General features: G+C 37.6%; 1 protein-coding gene across 1 annotated transcript; it reads right to left on the bottom strand.

Annotated features, from left to right (window-relative positions):
* Positions 1-753: 753 nt before the first annotated feature.
* Positions 754-9921, bottom strand: SUCNR1 (succinate receptor 1). Its single transcript, XM_061168140.1, has 2 exons — positions 9858-9921; positions 754-4469 (listed from the first exon to the last, which is right to left on the bottom strand). The coding sequence occupies exons 1-2, from the start codon at positions 9858-9860 to the stop codon at positions 3522-3524; spliced, it is 951 nt and encodes a 316-aa protein (XP_061024123.1). The 5' UTR covers positions 9861-9921; the 3' UTR covers positions 754-3521.
* Positions 9922-22230: the final 12309 nt, after the last annotated feature.

The following is a 22230-nucleotide window of genomic DNA, read 5'->3' as shown; positions in this document are numbered from 1 at the left end:
CTTACATATGTTGTACATAAACTGTTCAAATCTCTAGCCAACCTCTGAATTTTGGGTATGCTGGGTAGATTCTAAACAACTGAGTTTCTAAACTGGCTAAAATAAATGAACTGAGATTTCAGAGATTTGAATTTGAATTTCAGCCATGAAATAAAATATCAGTATTTTTTAGGAACATAAAAGAATCCAGAGTCTCCATAACATATTCATAATGCTGAGATAGCAGTCTAAATTTATTAGATGGGAATAAATTGGAAATTGTCACCCATGCTTAAAGAACTTAAAGAGAAAAAGCTATTGGTGGTGACCAACTTCAAAATAACCCAGATTTGGAACTAACAGGAACAAATATTAAGCATCCATTAAAACAATATGAAAAAGTATAGAGGAAAATATAAGGGTCAAGGCAATGGCAGCTGGCCCATGTATTTGTGTATAAACACTCTTTCCTTCCTATAAAGTAATGTTCATTATAAAAGGCGTGAGGACAGAAAATAGCTTGACATACACACTCAAAAGGAGCATTGAATTCAAATTTGTCCTATAAGACATTCATTCATAATGAAGAATCATTTAAAATGTACCTTGTTTGGTGTTGTGAAGACAATAAAAGATTTAAAAAATCAGATACAGTTTTTCCATTAATAGACCTAAGAATTGACTTTAATCTGAACAACTATAAGGCCAAAAATAATGCATTTTATGAAAACAATAGTCAAAAGCAGTCTGAAACCCCAGAGGTAGGCAGATTTATTTTCAGATTTGGGGAGAAGTCCTAATAGTAAGGCTTTAAGATGGAGAGACAGATGATATAGACCTTAAAAGAGGCTTAGATTTTTTTAATTTGTGGGCTTGATAAAACAAGGGTGAGCATCCAGGTGTCCGCAGTAGAGAAAGTTCTAAATATAATGAAATGAAGTAGCTATCTTGGTTGAAAGGTATAATTCATGACAACAGTGGTGAGAGAGAATGCACAGGGAACAGGTGGGTCCAGATTGCAAAATGCTGGACCAAACACTTTAGTCATGGTTCGGGAAGATAACCAGACAGCCAATAAAAGACAAGTTATAAAAGCCCAACATTTTCTCCCTTGCAAAACACAAATGCAGAAATGATATCCATTATTATTGATTGAGATTCCATTTATTACTTATTGTTTGTGATTCCATTCATTACTTATTGCTTGCGATTGTAATCACCTGGTACAAAATGCAAATGGAATAGTTCTTGTAACTTCCATGCAGATCACTTTAATCAGTTAAGGATTAAGTTATCAGATGACAAATTTGAACAAAAAATAAGAAATATGTTATAAAATTAACATTTTGCTTATAAAACATGTGTGAGAGTTCATAGTTTCACAAAACATTTCAGTATACTATTAGAAAAGCTTACCCCTGCCACTTCTTGGGATAGGTGTGGCACAAATTTAATTTCATGTTTACAAATGAAAATCAATGCATCAAATGCAAATTACAGCTAAATTATATGTTTGCAGATAAGCAAATATTTCTTTCTTAAGACCCTTTCTTGTGGCTTTTTCTTTTCTTTTTTTTCTTGTGGCTTTTTCTAATGAAAAAAAATTCAGAAGATCAACTTTTATCAGGACGTTATAAAATGACATTGACACTTTAAAATTATTGACAAACATGAAAAAAAATTTTAAAGCCTAAGGTTAGGTAGGAAAATGAGTACTGTTTTTCTACAATATATCAGTGGAAACATTTTGGGTTTTTGGAATGTCAGAATATAATGTTACCAGGAAACCTTAAAACAGGGAAGTCATGGAATTTTATGTCTTTGCTCCTATAATGCTTATTTTTATCCTCATTACAGCTAATGACCTTAAGGAAAAGAGCATAGGCATGTGGCCATGCGCACATTTTACTGCATGTAATATGTAAATTATTATATGATACTTTTTAACTCTAAATAGCTAATGCAGCATTCATTCCCCCTCTTCAAATTTGATTTGTGGCATAGGATAGCGTTTACATAACCCTCCTGGAATAATCTATATTGATAGGTAGATAAATGTTCTGCACATTTTGCAAATTCATATAGTGAGTTTTGTTTAAAACATTTCCTCCAATGGTCTTAGGTAATAATCTATGAAAATAAGTCTCATTGCAGATATGAGTCACTCAAGATAAAATTGTCCTTTTAAATTATCCCATTGCTTAAAAAAAAAAAAATAAGTGTGTGTGTATTTGGGGCAAGGCGGGGGGTGGGGTGGGGTGCCGGCGGGGAGAAAAACTGATTTTTCCCTCCAAAAAAGGAAAATAAATAACTCAATAAGTTTTGACATTACCATTTCCCTTCCTCTTATATGCTGGTTTTATGATACTAATATATTTCAAAGTTTACTATTTAATCAAGAGCAGGAAGGCTAATGAACTTAATATACTTCCATGCACTGAAAATCACATTGTGATCATAAAATACCAGATGGTACACTGATTATAAAAACTGACTTTGTTTTGTTTTGTCTTCCTTTGAGTTTCCTGGTAGGTGCTTTGTGTTCTATGACTTTGAAATTTTTACAGTTATCCTTGGAATCTGACTCTATTATTTTTATAAAGCCACTTACACCTAAGTCCCCTGAGAGCTGAGCTCAAACATGTCTCTCTTTAAGAAATCATCTCTTTGGGTTCTATTTAATATGATTTTTTGCACTAAAAACCATATAACAACAAAAAAGGACTTATAATTACAACTGGACTCCATTTCTTAATCAATATAAAGAAATATAGGCATATTTGAACCAGTTATATTTTCTCTGCTCTTTGTTGCTACTATTATCTCTAAATTTGCTCAAGAGCACAACTTCTAGCAACAATACTTAACAACACATGACTAATCTTCTCTTATTTGGTCCTCACAAAAAATTATGGGATTGTATGAGTAACCTTTTATGGGCTTCCCTGGTAGCTCAGTAGTAAAGAATCTGCCTGCAATGTGGGAGACCTGGGTTCGATCCCTGGGTTGGGAAGATCCCCTGGAGAAGGGAGTGGCAACCCCCTCCAGCATTCTTGGCTGGAGAACTCAATGGACAGAGAAGCCTGGCGGGCTCTAGTCCATGGGGTCACAAAGAGTTAGACACGGCTGAGCAACTAACACACACACACATGAATAACATACAGAATATTGTCAACACAATTTTTTTTTTTTTTTTGCAATCTAAGTAGTGATTAAACACAAACAACTTGCGACTTTATCTTCTGTTCCTTTTACACTGGTTGAGAGGGTCTTATATCACCTAGAATTTTGGACTTATGTGCTCAAACATTAGACAGTGCTAGTCCAACTCCTTTCAATGCTTAGGTCAAGAAACCAATAAATACCTTCCATCATCTTCTTTTCACACACCCTGGGTCAAGCATGCCTTTAAACCAGGGCCAAGTCTGTGGGCCTCTCTGATTTATGTCTGAGTTAAACTCTACCTGGCCTACAGCTGCTTCTGTAAAACAATGTTACACGGGCACCTCACTATTCCCGAGTGAAAATGTCCGTCCACGAGCTCATCTTCTGAAGGATGTAAGGGCCTTGAAGTGATGCCACAGTTTATTCACCAACATCTCCCTGAAGTGATCCCCCAGAAGGAAATAGAAGACAGGGTTGATGACACTGTTCAGAAAGGCCAATGGTCTTGTCAAGATGTACAAGGAGTTGATGATGGCTTCAGTGCATGGCGACTTCTTCCAGGTCTCCAGGCGTGAAGCAATCCGGACGTTTCGCATGACGTGGTAGGGAGTAAAAAGCACAGAGAAAATCACAACTGCCATGATGACTAAGTGGAGAGGCTTCTCAAGGGGCAAAGCTGTAGTGAGCTGCCTGTTCCTCTGCTTTAGAAAGAGAGCAATCTTGAAATAAAAGAAGCACATCACAAAAAGGGGAATGAGAAAGCCCAGAAAGGTCAAACACATGCTATAAATGAGGCTGTGATTGGGGTCCCCAGAACCTGCATAATCAGTACAGTTGGTGCCATTGTCATCAGAATGTATAAAAAGAAGTATGGGCAGGAGCTCTAAGGTTACTAAGCCCCAAATGGCCAAAGATATTAAAATAGCAAATGCTTTCTTTTGCAGGAGGTGTTCCCGGAAAGGATAGTTCATGAGCAGATATCTATCGATGCTGATAAAAGTGAGGAAAAGAATACTGGTATAGAGGTTGGCATGAAGTATGTATCGGTTGCTTATACACAGCACATACCCATAGGGCCATTGTCTCTGGGCATACTTTCTCATCAGCATGGGAAGGGTACACAAAAATGCCAAGTCACAGATAGAGAGGTTGAAGAGGTAGATGTTACTGCTGTTCCAGCTCTTCAGGCAGAAGAGGTAGCCGAAAACGACGGCCGTATTCCCAAGGATTCCCACGATAAACTCAATGCCATACAAAATGGGAAGGTAGCAGCTTTCCAGGGCAGTCTGTGCGGCCTCCCAGTATTCACAAGTTGCATTCCATTCCTAAAGAAAGGAGAGAAAACATAAGGATGAATCACTAAAGTAAGACTGAAAGCAAAACTGTACAAAAGATCATTGCCTTCATTATTAGCATCATGATCAACATCACCATCATCATCAAATAACACTTAAAATCTGAACTGCAGAGAGTTGGTTACATTAGTAAGAAGTGCATATGTGTAATACATAACTATATGCCTACATATAATTAATATATTATTTTTACCTATACTTATTGAGATCCTTTGAACTCTATGCTAGACACGGATGACAGTTGTGACTAAAATAACATTCCCCATCTCAAATAACTTTTCCTCTTTTGGGAAAAATCAAGAAAGAAGTAAGTGCATGTCAAGTCATGATAAAGATTGTCAGACATAAGGAAAAGCACATGCAAAAGTCCAGAGGTGGAAACATGCGTAGAGGACTTGACAAACAGCAAAGAGACCAAGAGAAACTGCAGTGAAATAAGTGAGAAGTCAAATTAATTATGTCTTCAGGATTGACTGTGGTCCATAGCAAATCGCAGTAGTTCAACAAATTCTCTGAGCTACGTTTAACTGAACCATAGACTAGAAGAGGAAAAGGATTCTTTCAACTTCAATCTTGCAATATTAGTGGCTTTGATTTTGTTTCCATATTGACAAAGGATTATGCTTATTGTATTATGCTTATAAAATACAACTCCACTCTTTTAATTTTTGCAACAAGAGAACATATTTATTGACATATAAATCACAAATATTATCTCTCATTTTCAGAAAAATCCATTTAACTCAATTCCACTTCCATCCCACTAGACATGAGAAAAACCTGGGTTGAAGAATTAAATTACTAATCACAGGTCACCAAATGCCAGGGCCAGAATTTGCCCATGGCAGCCCATAGCACCGCACACAGTGGATCCTTCACTGTAAAATTGAGCAAGCTAATTTGAAGAAGCAAGCAGATTGGTTTCACTCTGTATTTGAAGTTATGTGAGTTTACTGTTCTCTCACATTACCAGCAATTTACTACATTTCTCATTGTCATACCTTTCCAATTTTTTCAAACCTCTGTCCTACTCATCATTAGCAGATGGTTTTGCCTGGGAATCCCTGAGAAGAACCTGGTCATTGGGCGTCCACTCTCTGGTTCCCGCCTCTCTTACTATCCTCTCCTCCTTCCTTCCTGTAACAATAGAAAATATCTATTTCTCTTGGCTTACTTCAGATTGAACTCATCCCTGAGTTCTTAAGATTCCTACATGTTGCTCATCATCTTTTCAGCCTCTCCATCTCACCTGCATCCTTCCCAATGGCTCTTATGTACTCATCCTGTCTTAAAGACAAGGCATATATGAGATGTAAACCACTCTCCCTGGTTTCACATGTTTCTCTCCTTGTCGTACATGGATCAACATTGGAGCTGTCTTCACTAATTATTTTGACAGCCTGACACCCTATTCCTTTTTCAGCCTACTTTAGTCTGGCTTCTGATCCATCACTCCACTAAAGTGGCTTCCACATTACTCCATCTAACACTCATTTTTTCAGTCATCTTATTTGACATCTCTTCATACAGCTATGTTTTTTCATTATTCATAGAAGTAATCCCTTCCTTTGCCTTCTGTGACATGAAAATCTCCCAATTTTCCTTTTTTTCCCTCCCTGGTTGTGTTTTGAAGACTCTCTTGTGGTCTAAGCCTTCAAGGTCTAAGCATTAAATGTTGACTTCCTCAAGGATCAGTACTGGATCCCTTCTTTATCTAAACTCCTTTCTTTATCATATCCCTTCTTTTCATGTCCATGGTGTCGATGGCATTGTCAATACCATAGACGTGAGTTTGAGCAAACTCTGGGAGATAGTGAAGACACAAAAGCCTGGTGTGCTGCAGTCCATGGGGCCACAAAGAGTTGTTTGCATCTGAACAAAAACAATCTAGATGCCTGGATGATCCAATCCACTTTCTATCTTTAATGACCATCCATATATCCACCTCTCAGTGTGCATCCCAGCCCAGCCCTGTCTTATAAGCGCTAGTGGTTTATAGTTATTACCATAGACTGATCTCTCAGAGGTGCCTGTCTCTGAAAATCCTATATAAGTTCTCCAACTTCTTTCTCAATCCTGCTGTACCTCCACCTAACTCAGTAAATGGCCACACCGTTTACTGAAATGTTCACTTTAGACATCTGAGCAATGTCCTTGAAGTCATCTGTAGCTCACCTCCAATAATGAATAAACAACCATGTGTTGTTGACTTCAATGTCTGGATATTTCTCTAATTCATCACTATGACTTCATCTCTTTCATCACCATTCTAATTCAGGCCACCAGCATCTTGGACTATATGATATTCTCCTATTGTCTTCTCACATCTTCCCTGGCCCCCTTTTAGTCTACTTTCAACATGATGGCTAAACAGTATTTAAAACCTGCAATCAAAATTCTGATCATATGTCTCTCTACAACCAAAAAGCTTGAATGATTTTCACAGTCTAAGGAATAAGTCCATAATTTTTAGTGAGACTTCAATGCCTGCATGGTCTGGCTCCTGGACTCCATTTCAACCTCATCTAGAATTATTCTCCTCCTTTCTCATCTGTCTTCCTGTTGTTTGCACACACAGAGAATTTTCCTAATGTTCAGTTTGCTGAATTTTTCACTGACCTTTTATATGATCTTTACTCCGTCACATCCTGTCTTATATCTCCGCTTCTTTCAGACTTCAGTTTAAGTGAGGTTCTCCAGGATAGATTCTGACTCCCCAGTCTCATTAGCTCCCTGCCCACTGTATACTTAGCTTTTTCTTAGCATTTCTCACAACTTTATCTTTCATACAGTTTATCTTCTATACCTGCTACTGGTCTATAAATACTTAGTGGAAAGAGGAACATAAGCACTTGACTTTTTACAAAGCATTTTTATAAATATTTCCTCTGAGGTCTAGTAAGTGGTAATTCCACAAAATTAAGCTCCTTGTTCTATTTCCCCATAAAAGCTGATGCTATATATAGTATGAAAGTGAAAACATTAATCACCAAGTCGTGTCTGACTCTTTTGCACCCCATGGACTGTAGCCTTCCAGGTCCTTCTGTCCATGGGATTCTCCAGGCAAGAATACTGGAGTGGGTTGCCATGCCCTTCTCCAGGGGATCTTCCTGACCCAGGGACCAAACCCAGGTTTCCCACATTGCAGGCACAGTCTTTCCCATCTGAGCCACCAGGGAAGCCCCATATATACCCCATATATACTATACTATATACCCCATATATAGTATGACTAATACTCAAAATTGGCAATTGTAGTAGTGATATCTCTGATTTAGACATATAGTTGCAGAAGGTAAAATTTAATATATATCTTCTAGGATCAATTTTAAAAATTTAAATTAGCTAAAAAAATTGAAATTTACATATGAAGTTATTAAACCTCAGAAAGTTCAGGACAGATACTAAAATATTCCTACTGATGAGATTCCAGATAATTTTTATTCTGTCCTTTCTGCTTTTGGTTTATTTGGACTGTCTATGTTTACCTCCAAATCAGCATGTGTGATATTAAAAATATCTAGAAATACAGTAGAAGTTCAATGGTATTTACAAAATATAGGCTTTATTTTTCAACTCACTGGTAATTTTTCAACATTACTTTTTACTCTATTCTCAGTGACTTCCCATTCCATGATTATGGAAGTTCTCTCTTCCTTGCCTTCTGTGACATGGCAATCTCCTTGTTGTCCTTTTTCCTCCCTTTGTAGACCCTTTTACAGTCTAATCTTTCTTTGCCCATGTTGTAAATATTAAGAGTTTTTCAAGGTTCATTTCTAAGCAACTTTGTAATTTGGGGAATACTCAAAATGCAGGTGCATGCACCCAAATGAATATTAAACCAATAGGAAGTTTCATTACGATAAGAAGCTTACTTGTTTCATTTTTGAATTTCCTCTTTTTCTAATTATAATTCTTTCTGCCTAGTCAGTGCTTAAATATACTGACTTACGTCAGCAGCTTATGTGTAGCATAAAGGTTTGGCTGCCATGGAAGTAAGGGTAAGGTTGTCTAACATTCTCAGACCCCTGTAACTTCACCTGGACCCACTATTTCTAGATTTCAGTTTGGATGAGTATGTCTTTACTGTGGTCATCACAGTTCTACAAATTGAAGTAACCTCATCCTTTAAGCAAAATTCTTGTTGAAGATGAACTTCCCTCAGGAAAAATTAATATTCTCTTTGCCTTTTAGTAGTTAAATTCTTAAATTTTGGAAATAGAAATCATGATAAATATGTTATAGCTGATTTGGATGAAATACTTTTAACAGGTTTTTTTTTTTTTCTTAGATGTTGGCAATTAAAGTTAAACCTTTAATTATATTTATAAAAATATATCTAGACTTCTTAGAGATATTAAACTATAAATAACATTCAATTTACATAAATAGACCACTAGTTCTCATTTTTAATTTGGGAACAAAATATTACTTTAATTGTTTTCAGCTTTTTAAAAATGTACATTTTTGACACAAATTTAAAACTGTTTGATAGTCTATTAGCTTTTAAAGTGTTTTTCTTATAATCATCACAGTAAGATAAAGAACATTTATGAAATTTAAATTCTTAACTACTTCAAGACTATATAGCAATATAAGTATTCATAAACAAGTTGCTTTTTCACTGATAATTTGAATGAAAATATTTACACTGCAAAGATATAATCATTCTTATTGAATGATTTTATATATTTTATATATTTTTGAGTATTCCAGAAATATACCAGAAATCAAAGGATTAAAGGCTGATAGAATGGTTTCAAATTGTGTGTTTATGAAGCTCTTTAAAAATACTTCAGCAAATATTGAAAGTTCTGGAAGTTATAATAGCAACAGTTTCTGCAATTTTTTCCTTTTCCTTGGTGTACTATAAATATCCTTAAAGAATATAATTTTTACAAACAAATGCTAAATCTCATTTTTAGAATGCCTTAAAATTTCTTCTAACATGTTATTTTCTGAGCATGCAATTATTATACATTATAGATTGTTTCATCTGATTTAGAGACTTTAGTTATTTTCTGTAAGTATGTATATTTATCTAAATAAGTCCAATTATTCTTTTTGTTGAAATATGTTACCAAGAATTAGCAACTTTTAATAAATTAGATTTATATTTGGCAATTAGAACAAGACATATAATTTGGCAAAAAAAACATGTAGAGGAAACAGCTATGACTTTCTTTTGGCTTCTTTTGCTGTTCTTCATGGACTTACACATGACAATTCAGACAGCTCATTTAAACATTGCTTACAATCTTAATTGCTCACAGACCACTGTTAAAAGAAACCCCTAACTAATAGGAGGCCTAGAGTTACTTTATATACCTGGACAACACAAATTGCATTAGAGCTTACCATTTTGCCAGAAGGCTTGATCCCTTGGCAGAAATTTTTTGCCGGCAACCTGATGCAGCTTCTGATCCAGGGCTGTGCTGATGAGCAGAGTTAGTGCAGCCTCATTTGTATATCACGTGGCCAAGATTAATAATTCAAAAGCTCAGGAAAAATGTATTCCGTCAAACCTCCAAGTCAGCAGTTCATGTAAGGAACTTCCTGAGAAGTTGAGACATAAACTAATCATTCATTTCATGGAAAACACATTTTACAAATAGATTTTGAAAGGTTACTGTTGAAATTATTCCTTTTGCTAGCAAAACAACAGAGAGGCACTCATTATTTCCATGTTTATTTGCTTATTTAAATAGTAAGAAAATGTAAGCACTGTATGTTTGGTTTACAACTGCTTCTGCTTTTTCTCCAGTATTCAAATTCACAAGTTTGGTGAATTCTGTATCGTGCATATAATAACTAAACAACTATTATCAACAAGTTTGAGAGAAATATAAAGCTGAAATTTGAAGGCAAATCTGGATATTGCTGTCAGAGTGCTATCAAAAGGGATACTAGAGCTTTAGGCATTTTCATTTTATTTTCAGTGGTTAAAAACAAGAGACACTTAAAAAAGAATGCATCAGGTGGCCAGGGATTAGGGAGAAAGGCAGCAGCTAAGTAAGATAGCCTCAATAGAAGGCAATTTACACATCCCAAGCAATGCTCTGCATAGCACCTGGAAACATGCCCACCATTTCAAACAGGAAACACACCTGGCTTTCTCTGAGGATTATGTTAGACTTACACTCAAACACTCAAGTCTGCTTTATTTGAAGCCTAGTGATGATGCTGAGAAAGATCCTAAATTGTGCAGGCTGTAGTCATTTAATTTGAATGCCTTAAAAGTTTAATGTTGAATTGGCAGTGACAGGCAAAAGACCCCAAAGAAACTATTGCATCCAGCCCTCCTATCCAAGCATTTCACCTTTTCTGATATATAAGAGCCCCAAACTCAGAAACCTAAAAAATACAATTCATAAATAAATACATACACATAAGTATGGCTTCCCTGGTGGCTTGGATGGTAAAGAATCTGCCTGCAATGCAGGAGACCCAAATTTGATCCTTGGGTCAGGAAGATCTCCTGAAGAAGGGAATGGCTATCCACTCCAGTATTCTTGCCCAGAAAATTCCATGGACATAGGAGCCTGGTGGACTACAGTCCATGGGGTTGCAAAGATTTGAGCACAACTGAGTGTCTAACACAAACACACGTTATATATTTAACAGTATATGCATACATTGAAATACAAATGTACTCATATATGAAATGCATGTATATTTATATGAAATCCTGTCTCTATAATTTGTTGAATTCTTGTGATGTGCCAGGCATTGCACTAAGCACCTTTTTGTATTGAATATTTATAAAGATCCTCTGAGGTTTTTTACTATTTCTAAAATATTTTCACTCTACAGATGAAAAAAACACTGAGGCTTAAAGAGGTTAGTTAACTTTTTCAAGGTCACAGAGTCAGTAAGGAGTGGGATCTTAGTTTAAACATATATATTTTAATTCTAAACACACCTACTCTGATTCTTAATTGCCTCCAAGAAGGAGTGATGATACTTTTGATGGACACCACAGATTGAATCAAAGACCGAAAATTAATGCAACTATTTTTCAGAAATTCAACTCTTTTTTACTTTTAGAAGAAAGACTAAAAACATCATTTTCTGTCTACAATTTTAAAGGGGCAAAAAGCAAAGCATTTGAATGACCCATACCAAGCCTACTAATTTTAAACAAATTAGCATGGACCCCCTCTACGGTACATGGACACATTTCACAGGTTTCTGCCATCATTCTGAGGGGATGCAGGGCAATTCCTTCTTTATGGGGTGGTGGGAGTTCCCCAGAGCTTCCTCTTTCTTCTCCCCACATCCTGACCATCGTCGCACTCTGGACTGTTGAGATGAAAAGTGGTCTTCACTTCTCCTTTCTCATAGCACCAGTAATCATTACTGGTAGCCTTGCTTCCCTCCCAAGTTTTACTTCACCAAAGGTCGCATTGCCTCAGGATGTTCTCACTGGAGAAACCAGGGGGCTTCTGAGACAGACTCAATAAGAGATCTCTACCACTTCCGTTCTATTATGAGGCTTTATTGGAGGGCTTCCCAGGTGGTCCTAGTGGTAAAGAACCCACCTGCCAATGCAGCAGATGCAGGAGACCCAGGTTGGATCCCTGGGTGGGGAAGATCCCTTGGAGAAGGGAATGGCTACTCTCTCCAGTATTCTTGCCTGGGAAATCCTGTGGACAGAGGAGCCTGGTGGGCTACAGTCCATGGGGTCACAAAAGCAACAGCAACATGGGGTAGATGTTAATAGCAAAATAAATGCTGGCTATTATAGAAGTTTATAATAAATGAGAAGATTTCTTCAGAATAATCCTATCAATCTAATGCCATTAGTGTTAGAATATTTGCTGCCCAGGAATATCCATTTGAAAATGACCTTACAAAAGGCAGCTTGGTGAAAAAAGATTAGTGAATCCTCACAAGGCTTTGCCTTTTAGTTCCTGTATGCACCTTGAAAACGTAATGAAATTTTGTTTTCTTGTTTGGAAAAGGGGGATAATCATTCCTATCCCCTAAATCTCAAAATGTTCATAGTATCAAATGAGATAATATGTGAAAATTCAATGAATGCGGCAGCAGTTCATACATACCAGGGGCACCACTCAGGAAATTCAACAGAACAAAGAATAGAGTGGGAAAGACAATCAAAGTATTAATTAAATCCAGCGTGAATAATAACTTTAATATTTTTGAGCACCTAGTCCATAACAACGTGGTGTTTATTTTCGGTTTTATTTGTTTATTCTCTTGGCCGCACCACACCACGTGCGGGGATCCCCGAGCAGGAACCGAACCTGCTTCCCACCACAGTGGGAGGGTGGATCTTAACCACCGGCCCAGCAGGGAAGTCCCAACCCCGTGTACATTAATTCCTTTAATATATAGAAGAACTGAATGCAGCGCATATTATTACTGATCTTGGGTGGCCTTGGCCTGCAGTTACTTGAAGCAGGTTTTTGTTCCAGGCCAGAGATTGAAGTCAGGCTGCGGCAGAGAGAGCTCTGAATCCAAGCTGCTAGACCACCAGAGGAAGTGGCCAGTGGCAAGGCCCCGGCCTGTCAGCTGTGTACTGATGAAGTTCCTGGTAAAGATGGAAAGGAGTGAAACAGGCAAAGTACTTATTATCAGGAAGAAGGGCACATGTGGATAGATACACAGGCAGACTCAGAGAGCTGTGCCTTTGTGGTGGTTTGAATCACTTTTATGGGGCATTTCTTCCTGTTTCCCTTTGGCCAATCATCCTGCTTGGCCTGGTTCCGATCCCGTATTTGGTTTACTTCAGGATCCTCCCATGCATGTCTTAGCCAAGATGGATTCTAACGAAGAGGCCTAAGGGCAGACTGACATCACTTACTAGGGTGATGCCCCCTCACTGTTAACCTCCTTGGAGCCTTTCTGCGCAAGTGTCTCCTTGACTTCAATATTGAGGAATATGTGTCTTTTATCTTTTATCACTGACTCAATGGACATGAATAGGAACACACTCTGGAAGACAGTGGAGGACAGAGGAGTCCGGCGTGCTGCAGTCCACGGGGCTGCAATGAATCAGACGCGACTTAGCAACTGACCAACAGCCTCTCCTACTTGGGCAGGCTCTGGCCCCCTCCCACTCCTGCTAATTTGGAGGATCTGTCCATAGGGGATGAACTCCAGCTGCTTAGCCTTGGGTCTATTTATCTGTGGTCCCATTACTACGTCTGATTTTCAAATAAAGAAACCAAGGCCAAAAAAGATTAAATAACTTTCCACAATCACACAGCTAGTAAGTGACTGGGCTGTAATTTGAAGGTTTGTGTGTTTGACTACCGAACCCAAGCCTTTATTAATTTGTTGCCCTCATGGTAAAGAGGAAAATATTAGGTCAAAATATAAAATGACTGACACTGGACAATGTTTACTTTACATATGGCAGTTTACTGTGTTTTAACCTAATAAAAATTAGTTAAAACTAATATTCAGTTTAATTGCTAGTTATCAGTTTTATTAGTTATCAAATTTAAGTATTGAAGTCTGACAACTAAAGATAACAGAACAATTTAGATAAGAAACCAGGCAATTAGACACATTTAAAATAAATAAGTGTTTTTGGAAAGATTCTACTAGCAACAGCCGTAGGCATGTTTACCAGACACATTTTTTTTCAGCAGCAGGAACAAGTCTGAGTGGAAAACAAGCTTGTCTAAGGGTCATACTGACCATCAAGGAATCACAAGCAGGGACAGAGGAGAACAACTGATTTAATCCAAAGAATTTCTCCTAAGCCCTTCTGGGTAGCAATAGTAACAGTATGACTCCAAACAAGTTGAAAGGAAACAAAAAGATTATTTTGGTGTTACTGTGCTAGGAGGATTTACCCAAGGAAATCTAGGTATATCTCAAGTCAAAGAACGGATTTAGTTAGGAAAAGAAAAATTAAGAGAACAGCAGAACAGAAAACATAATAGAAAGTATATGTAGACTGTCTCTAAAAAGTGAAAGTGAAAGTGTTAGTCACTCAGCTGTGTCTGACTCCTGGCGACCCCCTAGACTGTAGCCCTCCAGGCTCCTCTGTCCATGGAATTCTCCTGGCAAGAATACTGGAGTGGGTTGCCATTCCCTTCTCCAGGGGATCTTCCCAACTCAGGGATTGAACCTGGATCTCCTGCACTGCAGGCAGATTCTTTACCATCTGAGCCACCAGGAAAGCCCAGATTGGCTCTAAACTCTTCCATATTCTAAAATTCAAACAAACCTCTATTGGCCAAATTTACTTTACCATGGAGAGTAGTCCATCCAAGATAGGCATTCCAGCTGAGGCAAAGCAATCTATTTCTTCTATATATAAAAATCCTTGGGACTTCACTGGTTGTCCAGTGTCTAAAACCCCATGCTCCCAACGTGGGAGGTCAGATTCGATCCCTGGTCAGGGAACAAGGTTGCACATGCCGCAACTGAGTTTGCATGCCACAACTAAAGATCCTGCATGTTGCAGCTAAGACCTGGTACAGTCAAATAAATATTAAGAAAAGATCCTCGTCATGTAAGAGTCATATTAGTAATGAGAATTTGTACCACATTGATGCTTCTTTCTTTCTTATCCCAGTGAATAAAATATCATGTTTATTATTTCTCAGCAAAATTCAGAAGAATTATTTCTGCTAAATAAAAATGTTACTTGTTAAAAATATCTGGCTATAGCTGAAAAAGGTTCTAAGTTTTTTGAGCTAGTAATAGTCCAACATACAGCAAACTCACCTTTTAATTTCCAGTTTATACTCCAAAATTCCAACAGCTAAATGACTTTCTAGTGATATATGATAAGCAATAACCATCAGTGTCTCTCTACAGAAAATAATGTTGTCTTGTTTGCCTGACATGAAAATCAAATATTTATGTGAAATTATGGCTACAATTTTTATTCTTAATTATCAATGACCAAGGCACAGACTTTTTGTTTAAAAAAGAGAGTTTGCCTGAAATATTGAAATAATTTATTCATTTAATTGGCTCTCCTACTCCTCAGTGTTTTTCAGTCCGATTTATTGTATTTTGTACAAATCTGCTTGATTCTTGTAATGTTTTGAATTACCTACAAAAACAAAACAAAAAGCAGCTAGTTCCCTGTTTTGATGGACATATAAGCACTTTTCAATTGGACACTAATTAACCACTCCTCATCTTGCACTTCTTGCTCGTTCAAATATTTACCTTTGGAATATATAATAAGAAATCAGTATGATTGAATCTCTCTGAGCATTTTATAATTGAATCAAGAGATTTTCATAATTCCCCTGAGTATGAAAAACATGTTCACTAAGAGAGTTAAACTCTCTGTGATTTCCTTAGGTATTAAATTTTAAAAATTACCTGTTTCCACCTATATATTCCTGGAATACAGTGTCAAGTGGGCCTTAGGAAGAATCACTATGAACAAAACTAGTAGAGGTGATGGAATTCCAGTTGAGTTATTTCAAATCCTGAAAGATGATGCTGTGAAAGTGCTGTACTCAATATGCCAGCAAATTTGGAAAACTTAGCAGTGGCCACAGGACTGGAAAAAGTCAGTTTTTATTCCAATCCCAAAGAAAGGTAATGCCAAAGAATGTTCAAACTACTGCACAATTGTAATCATCTTACACGCAGTAAAGTAATGCTCAAAATTCTCCAAGCCAGCCTTTAATAGTACACGAACCGTGAACTTCCAGATGTTCAAGCTGCATTTAGAAAAGGCAGAGGAACCAGAGATCTAATTGCCAACATCCGCTGGATCATCGAAAGAGAGTTCCAGAAAAACATCTATTTCTGCTTTATTGACTATGCCAAAGCCTTTGAGTGTGTGGATCACAATAAACTGTGGAAAATTCTTTAAGAGATGGAATATCAGACCACCTGACCTGCTTCCTGAGCAATCTGTATGCAGGTCAGGAAGCAACAGTTAGAACCAGACAGGGAACAACAGACTGGTTCCAAACAGGAAAAGGAGCACATCAAGGCTGTATATTGTCATCCTGCTTGTTTAACCTATATGCAGAGTACATCATGGGAAACGCTGGGCTGGAGGAAGCACAAGCTGAAATCAAGATTGTCAGGAGAAATATCAATAACCTCAGATATGCAGGTGATACCACTCTTATGGCAGAAAGGGAAGAAGAATTAAAGAACCTCTTGATGAAAGTGAAAGAGGAGAGTGAAAAAGTTGGCTTAAAGTTCAACATTCAGAAAACTAAGATCATGACATCTGGTCCCATCACTTAATGGCAAACAGATGGGGAAACAGTGGAAACAGTGAGAGTCTTTAATTTTCTTGGGCTCAAGAATCACTGCAGATGGTTATTGCAGCCATGAAATTAAAAGATGTTTGCTCCTTGGAAGGAATGCTACAACCAGCCTAGACAGCATATTAAAAAGCAGAGGCATTACTTTGCCAAAAAAGGTCTGTCTAGTCAACTGTGGTTTTTTTCCAGTAGTCATGTATGGATGTGAGAGGTGGACTATAAAGAAAACTGAGTGCCAAAGAATTGATGCTTTGGAACTGTGGTGTTGGGGAAGACTCTTGAGAGTCCCTTGGACTGCAAGGAGATTCAACCAGTCAATCCTAAAGGAAATCAGTCCCGAATATTTATTGGAAGGACTGTTGCTGAAGCTGAAACTCCAATACTTTGGCCACCTGATGCAAAGAACTAACTCATTTGAAAAGACCCTGATGCTGGGAAAGATTGAAGGCAGGAGAAGAAGGGGATGACAGAGGATGAGATGTTTGGATGGCATCACCGATTCTATGGACATGAGTTTGAGTAAGCTCCGGGAGTTGGTGATAAACAGGGAAGCCTGGCATGTTGCAGTCCATGGGGTTGCAAAGAGTCAGACATGACTGAGAGACTGAACTGAACCTGTAAAACACTTAGTGATGTGATTCACTTGTAGTTTTGTCTCTACAACATACTCATTGATGCAATTATTAATTTTAAAGTATGTTTTACTGAAGACTTCCCTGGTGGCTCAGTGACAAAGAATCTGTCTGCAATGCAGGAGACCCAGGTTCAATCCCTGGGTTGGGAAGATCTCCCAGAGGAGGTTGTGGCAACCCACTGTAGTACTCTTCCCTAGGTAATCATGGACAGAAGAGCTTGGCAGGCTGCAGGCCATAGGGCTGCTGGGAGTTGAACACAACTGAAGTGACTAAGCAGCAGAAGCGTGTTTTACTGCTGGCTTATTATACTGCAAAACTAGTAAAATTTGACTTCACTATTAGGTCAATATTGTAATATAGTAAATGAAGAACTTTCAGGCTATAGAAATTTTGATAGTTATATTTAAACAATCTAAAAGGTTACAAAAATATTTCAAGTATTACCTTTTAAAATATCCTCTCACCCTGTATGTATTATTTATGTGTCTGTAAGTAGTATTTTTTTTTTCATGTTTGCCTAACTTTTTTTTTTTTAGCCACACTGTGTGGCTTGTGAATTCTTAGTTCCCCAACCCGGGATTAAACCCAAAGAACCTTCAGCCATGAAAGTGCAGAATCCTAACCAATGGACCGCCAGGAAATTACCCTAACTTTGTGTATTTTAAGTAACAGAAAAGAAGGAAAGAAAAATAACACCAAGCGTGAGAAAGGATCCAGCCATTTGACATTCATGATGGCTCCATGGTCAAGGGGAGGGATGTGACAAACTTGAGCTGATCAGGAACTTCTCACTGCCCCAAAACCACAAAACAGGAAAGCTTAGCCAAAAGACAATTCACTCTACGCAGAATTCTTTTGTGTTGGTATGCTGTGACCATAGTGAAATGCCCCAGCTGCATCTGTTTTACCTCTGATTGGGACTTAACCCTGAAATACCAAGCAAACTTTTTGAATAAAAATGGACCATTTTCTCTATTCTGCCATTCTTTCACTTTTATTCAACATCTTTTAAAGGCCTCCAAGTATATCTACAGGGAACTGGAAATGGTGAAATGCTTATCTGTAGCAGAGATTAGCATACACAGAAAATAAAATACATTTTCCCAATGACATTAGACTCTTGAATGTTAAATACCAAGCATCAGGGGTAGCCCGAGGAGAGGTAGCCCTTATTATTTACCATTCATAACTCAGCCCACCAATCTGCTTATTTTTTAGAAAATTAAGGCTCAGATAGTGTAAATTTTGCAAGGTCACATGCTGCCCAGGTAGCTCAAATGTTAAAGAATCCACCTTCAATGATGGAGACCTAGGTTCAATCCCTGGGTCAGGAAGATCCCCTGGAGAAAGGCATGGCAGCCCACTCCGGTATTCTTGTCCAGAGAATTCCATGGACATAGGAGACTGGAGGGCTGCAATCTATGGGGTCACAAAGAACCTAACATGCCTGGCTCACACTTCCACTTTCACTCCTCCTGCTAGAGTCCATGGTGGACATCAGTCACGCTGTTGCTTCTGATTGCTGAAAGCTAATCTAACAGTATTTCTTGGCAATGTGCTCCAGGAAGCCCCTACCAGCTAAAGATATCTTGGTGTATCTTATCTTGAATATGGTAGCTCTTGTTTAAATTGTCTAGTCCTACCATATGATAATGTCCTGTTAAAAAGGTAATGCTGTGTCGCTCAGTCGTGTCCAGCTCTTTCTGACCTCGTGGACTATAGCGCGCCAGGCCGCTCTGTTCATGGGGATTCTCCAGGCAAGAACACTGGAGTGGGCTGTCATGCCCACATCCAAGGGATCTTCCCGACCCGGGATTGAACGCAGGTCTCCCACATTGCAGGCAGATTCTTTACCATCTGAGCCACCAGGGAAGTACCGACTGAGAATTGCGAAAAATTTCTCTCTGCCATTACATATTTCCATATTGTCCCAGGCTCCTAGAAAATTCCTGGTTGTGAGTTTGATTACAGTTTCTATATTAGCTAGATTTATCTGATTTTATTGCTTTTGTTATATCTGGAAATTATTATAGACTGTATCAAATCCTTTCCATAAAATGTCAGCTTCTAAATAATAAGCAAATTATTACTTCAGTGATTAGTAAGGTCTTTACAATCTTATTCAAGTCTCACAGGGTATCAATTTCAACTTAAAGTAGTTCAGAGAATTAGTGTGCTGATTCAGAATCCAACATGTAATGCTTGAAATTTTCACAATTTGTTTTTGTAACATATAGATTCATGACTAATGCAAGGACCTTGTCCATCTTTGGTTATTACTCAAGCCTCCTTTCAAATAGCATAAAGACTTGTGTATATAGGACAAAGGCCAAGAATAAGTTTCCAAATATTATTCCCTAGAGTAATGAAAACCCAGCCTCTAAGAAAATCTGGGAAGGGAAGGAATGCAAAAAAAAAATCTATTACGTAGTACCATGCTTTGTGAACTCAGGAAGAGAATCGAGAAGAAAATAAATAATAGAAATGGAGAGAAAATCCTCTGAGAATTCAAGACATCAAAAAGTGGTGCTGACTTGGGGAATGTTTGTAAGCCCATACAAGCCTGTCAAGGTCAAATAACAAATATTAATGGGAAAAATAAGTACTCCAATAATAGCAAGCAATAAATTCACTACTGATGGTAAGAGTGAACAAAATTCAAGAAATCCAGCTTACTTTTCTCTTAACTAGATTTGTTGCATATTTATTTTAATGAAGAAAATCTATTGCCTCTATTAAACTTATAATTGTTTAATTTATACAGATAGGAAGATTTTGCCAGGACTAATATGCTTTTGTTAATTTTAGTTTGTATGCTATACTTTTATGAAATTGGAAATAATTGTAGATAGTAATTTTTAAAGTTTATTTATAGATATTCTACCAGGCAAAGTTCTAAATTTACATACAAAATTTTATTATTTTTAATTTTAAGGAAATTAAAAATAATAACATTATATTTTCTAAGCAGACAGTCAGTAATGTAACATCTATTATTAAACTGAAAAATAAAGGGAAAAGAACAAAGATTGGACTGTGTGGCATAAAAGAGATGGCAGGAAAATATTGTATGCACAGAGAAAAGGTTAATGTGAACCAGTGAAAGAGTCTCCAGCTCAGTCAGGGCACTGAAGCAAGTACTAAGAATACTGCCCGCTGGGGCTCCTCTGACCCCACTCCAGCGGGGAGTAGGGGTTGGGGAAGGGCCTTGCTGCTGCCCAGAGGGGATGCAAGTCCTGCCTCCATAAAGAGCGTTTGAGGTGCCTTTACAGCCTGCAAGGGTGGGGTCTAGGATGCTCCTCAACCTTTGCTGGTGTGGTGGGAGTGGGCCAATTTTTCTCTTCTGGTGTTTGATTCAACTAGAGTGGTTTTAAAAGGTTTGTATCCTGCCAGACTGTCCCTTTCCTATCACCTGGGCTAGAGAGAACAGGCTTTTATAGTACTTTTTTTTTTTTTTTTTTTTTCTGTTTATGCCTATTGGCATGAGTTTGAGTAAACTCTGGGAGTTGGTGATGGACAGGGAGGCCTGGTGTGCTGCAGTCCATGGGGTCACAAAGAGTCGGACATGGTTGAGCGACTGAACTGAACTGATTGCCATTTGTAGGTCGTGCTTCTTTTGCTCCATATCTGATCTACATGAGGCAAATAACAAATAAACAAAACAACCATTATCTTTGATATTATCTTTGCCCTCATATTATGTTTTAAATCTGTCTAAAAAGTACTTTTAAAAGTTTCAATGATATACCAAGTATAACCAGAGAATTATTCTGGACATAAAATTCAAATACATTAAACTGGTTCTTTTTTTTTAACCTTTAATTGTTGTGACAGAATATATGTCAGTTAAAATATTTAAAAATAAATTATGCATATTGTCTGAAAATTAAGTGTTTCTAACTTCAAAAGAACACTGATAAATGGCTAATTTTGATGAAATTATAATTTGATTTATTATATTATGACATAGGTCACAGAAAGCCACTAGCTATTTAGAATAATGAGTAATGTGAAACAAAAGAATTAATTTCCTCTGATATTCAGAAAACATTTTCATGTAAACATATATTAATCCTTTACATTCTATATACTAACATATGTTAGCAGATACATACATATATAACATTTCAGCTCAAAACAATCTATTGTTAAATTTTCAGGAATTTTTGAAGCTAGTAGAAGTCAAGGTAACAGTTTGAACCTGGCCATGGACGTGAGAGTTGGACTATAAAGAAAGCTGAGTGCCAAAGAATTGATGCTTTTGAACTGTGGTGATGGAGAAGACTCTTGAGAGTCCCTCGGACTGCAAGGAGATCCAGCCAGTCCCTCCTGAAGGAGATCAGTCCTGGGTGTTCATTGGAAGGACTGATGCTGAAGCTGAAACTTCAGTACTTTGGCCACCTGGTGTGAAGAGCTGACTCATTAGAAAAGACCCTGATGCTGGAAAAGATTGAGGGCAGGAGGAGAAGGGGATGACAGAGGGTGAGATGGTTGGACGGCATCACCGACTCAATGGACATGAGTTTGAGTAAACTCCGGGAGTTGGTGATGGACAGGGAGGCCTGGCATGCTGTGGTTCATGGGGTCGTAAAGAGTTGGACACAACTGAGCGACTGAATTGAACCGAACTGAACACTATAAATTCTTGTATTTATCATCATTACTAACTGGCACATATATATTGAATAAGTGCATGTAAATTAAATATACATATATTTAATAAATGCATCTAGCAAATATGTATATGGCGTTTTCATTCCAATCCCAAAGAAAGGCAATGCCAAAGAATGCTCAAACTACCTCACAACTGCACCCATTTCACATGCTAATAAAGTAATGCTCAAACTTCTCCAAGCCAGGCTTCAATAA

This window comes from Dama dama, chromosome 19 (genome assembly GCF_033118175.1).
Source record: "Dama dama isolate Ldn47 chromosome 19, ASM3311817v1, whole genome shotgun sequence".
Classification (NCBI taxonomy): domain Eukaryota; kingdom Metazoa; phylum Chordata; class Mammalia; order Artiodactyla; family Cervidae; genus Dama; species Dama dama.
This window is presented reverse-complemented; position numbering and strand designations above follow the sequence as displayed.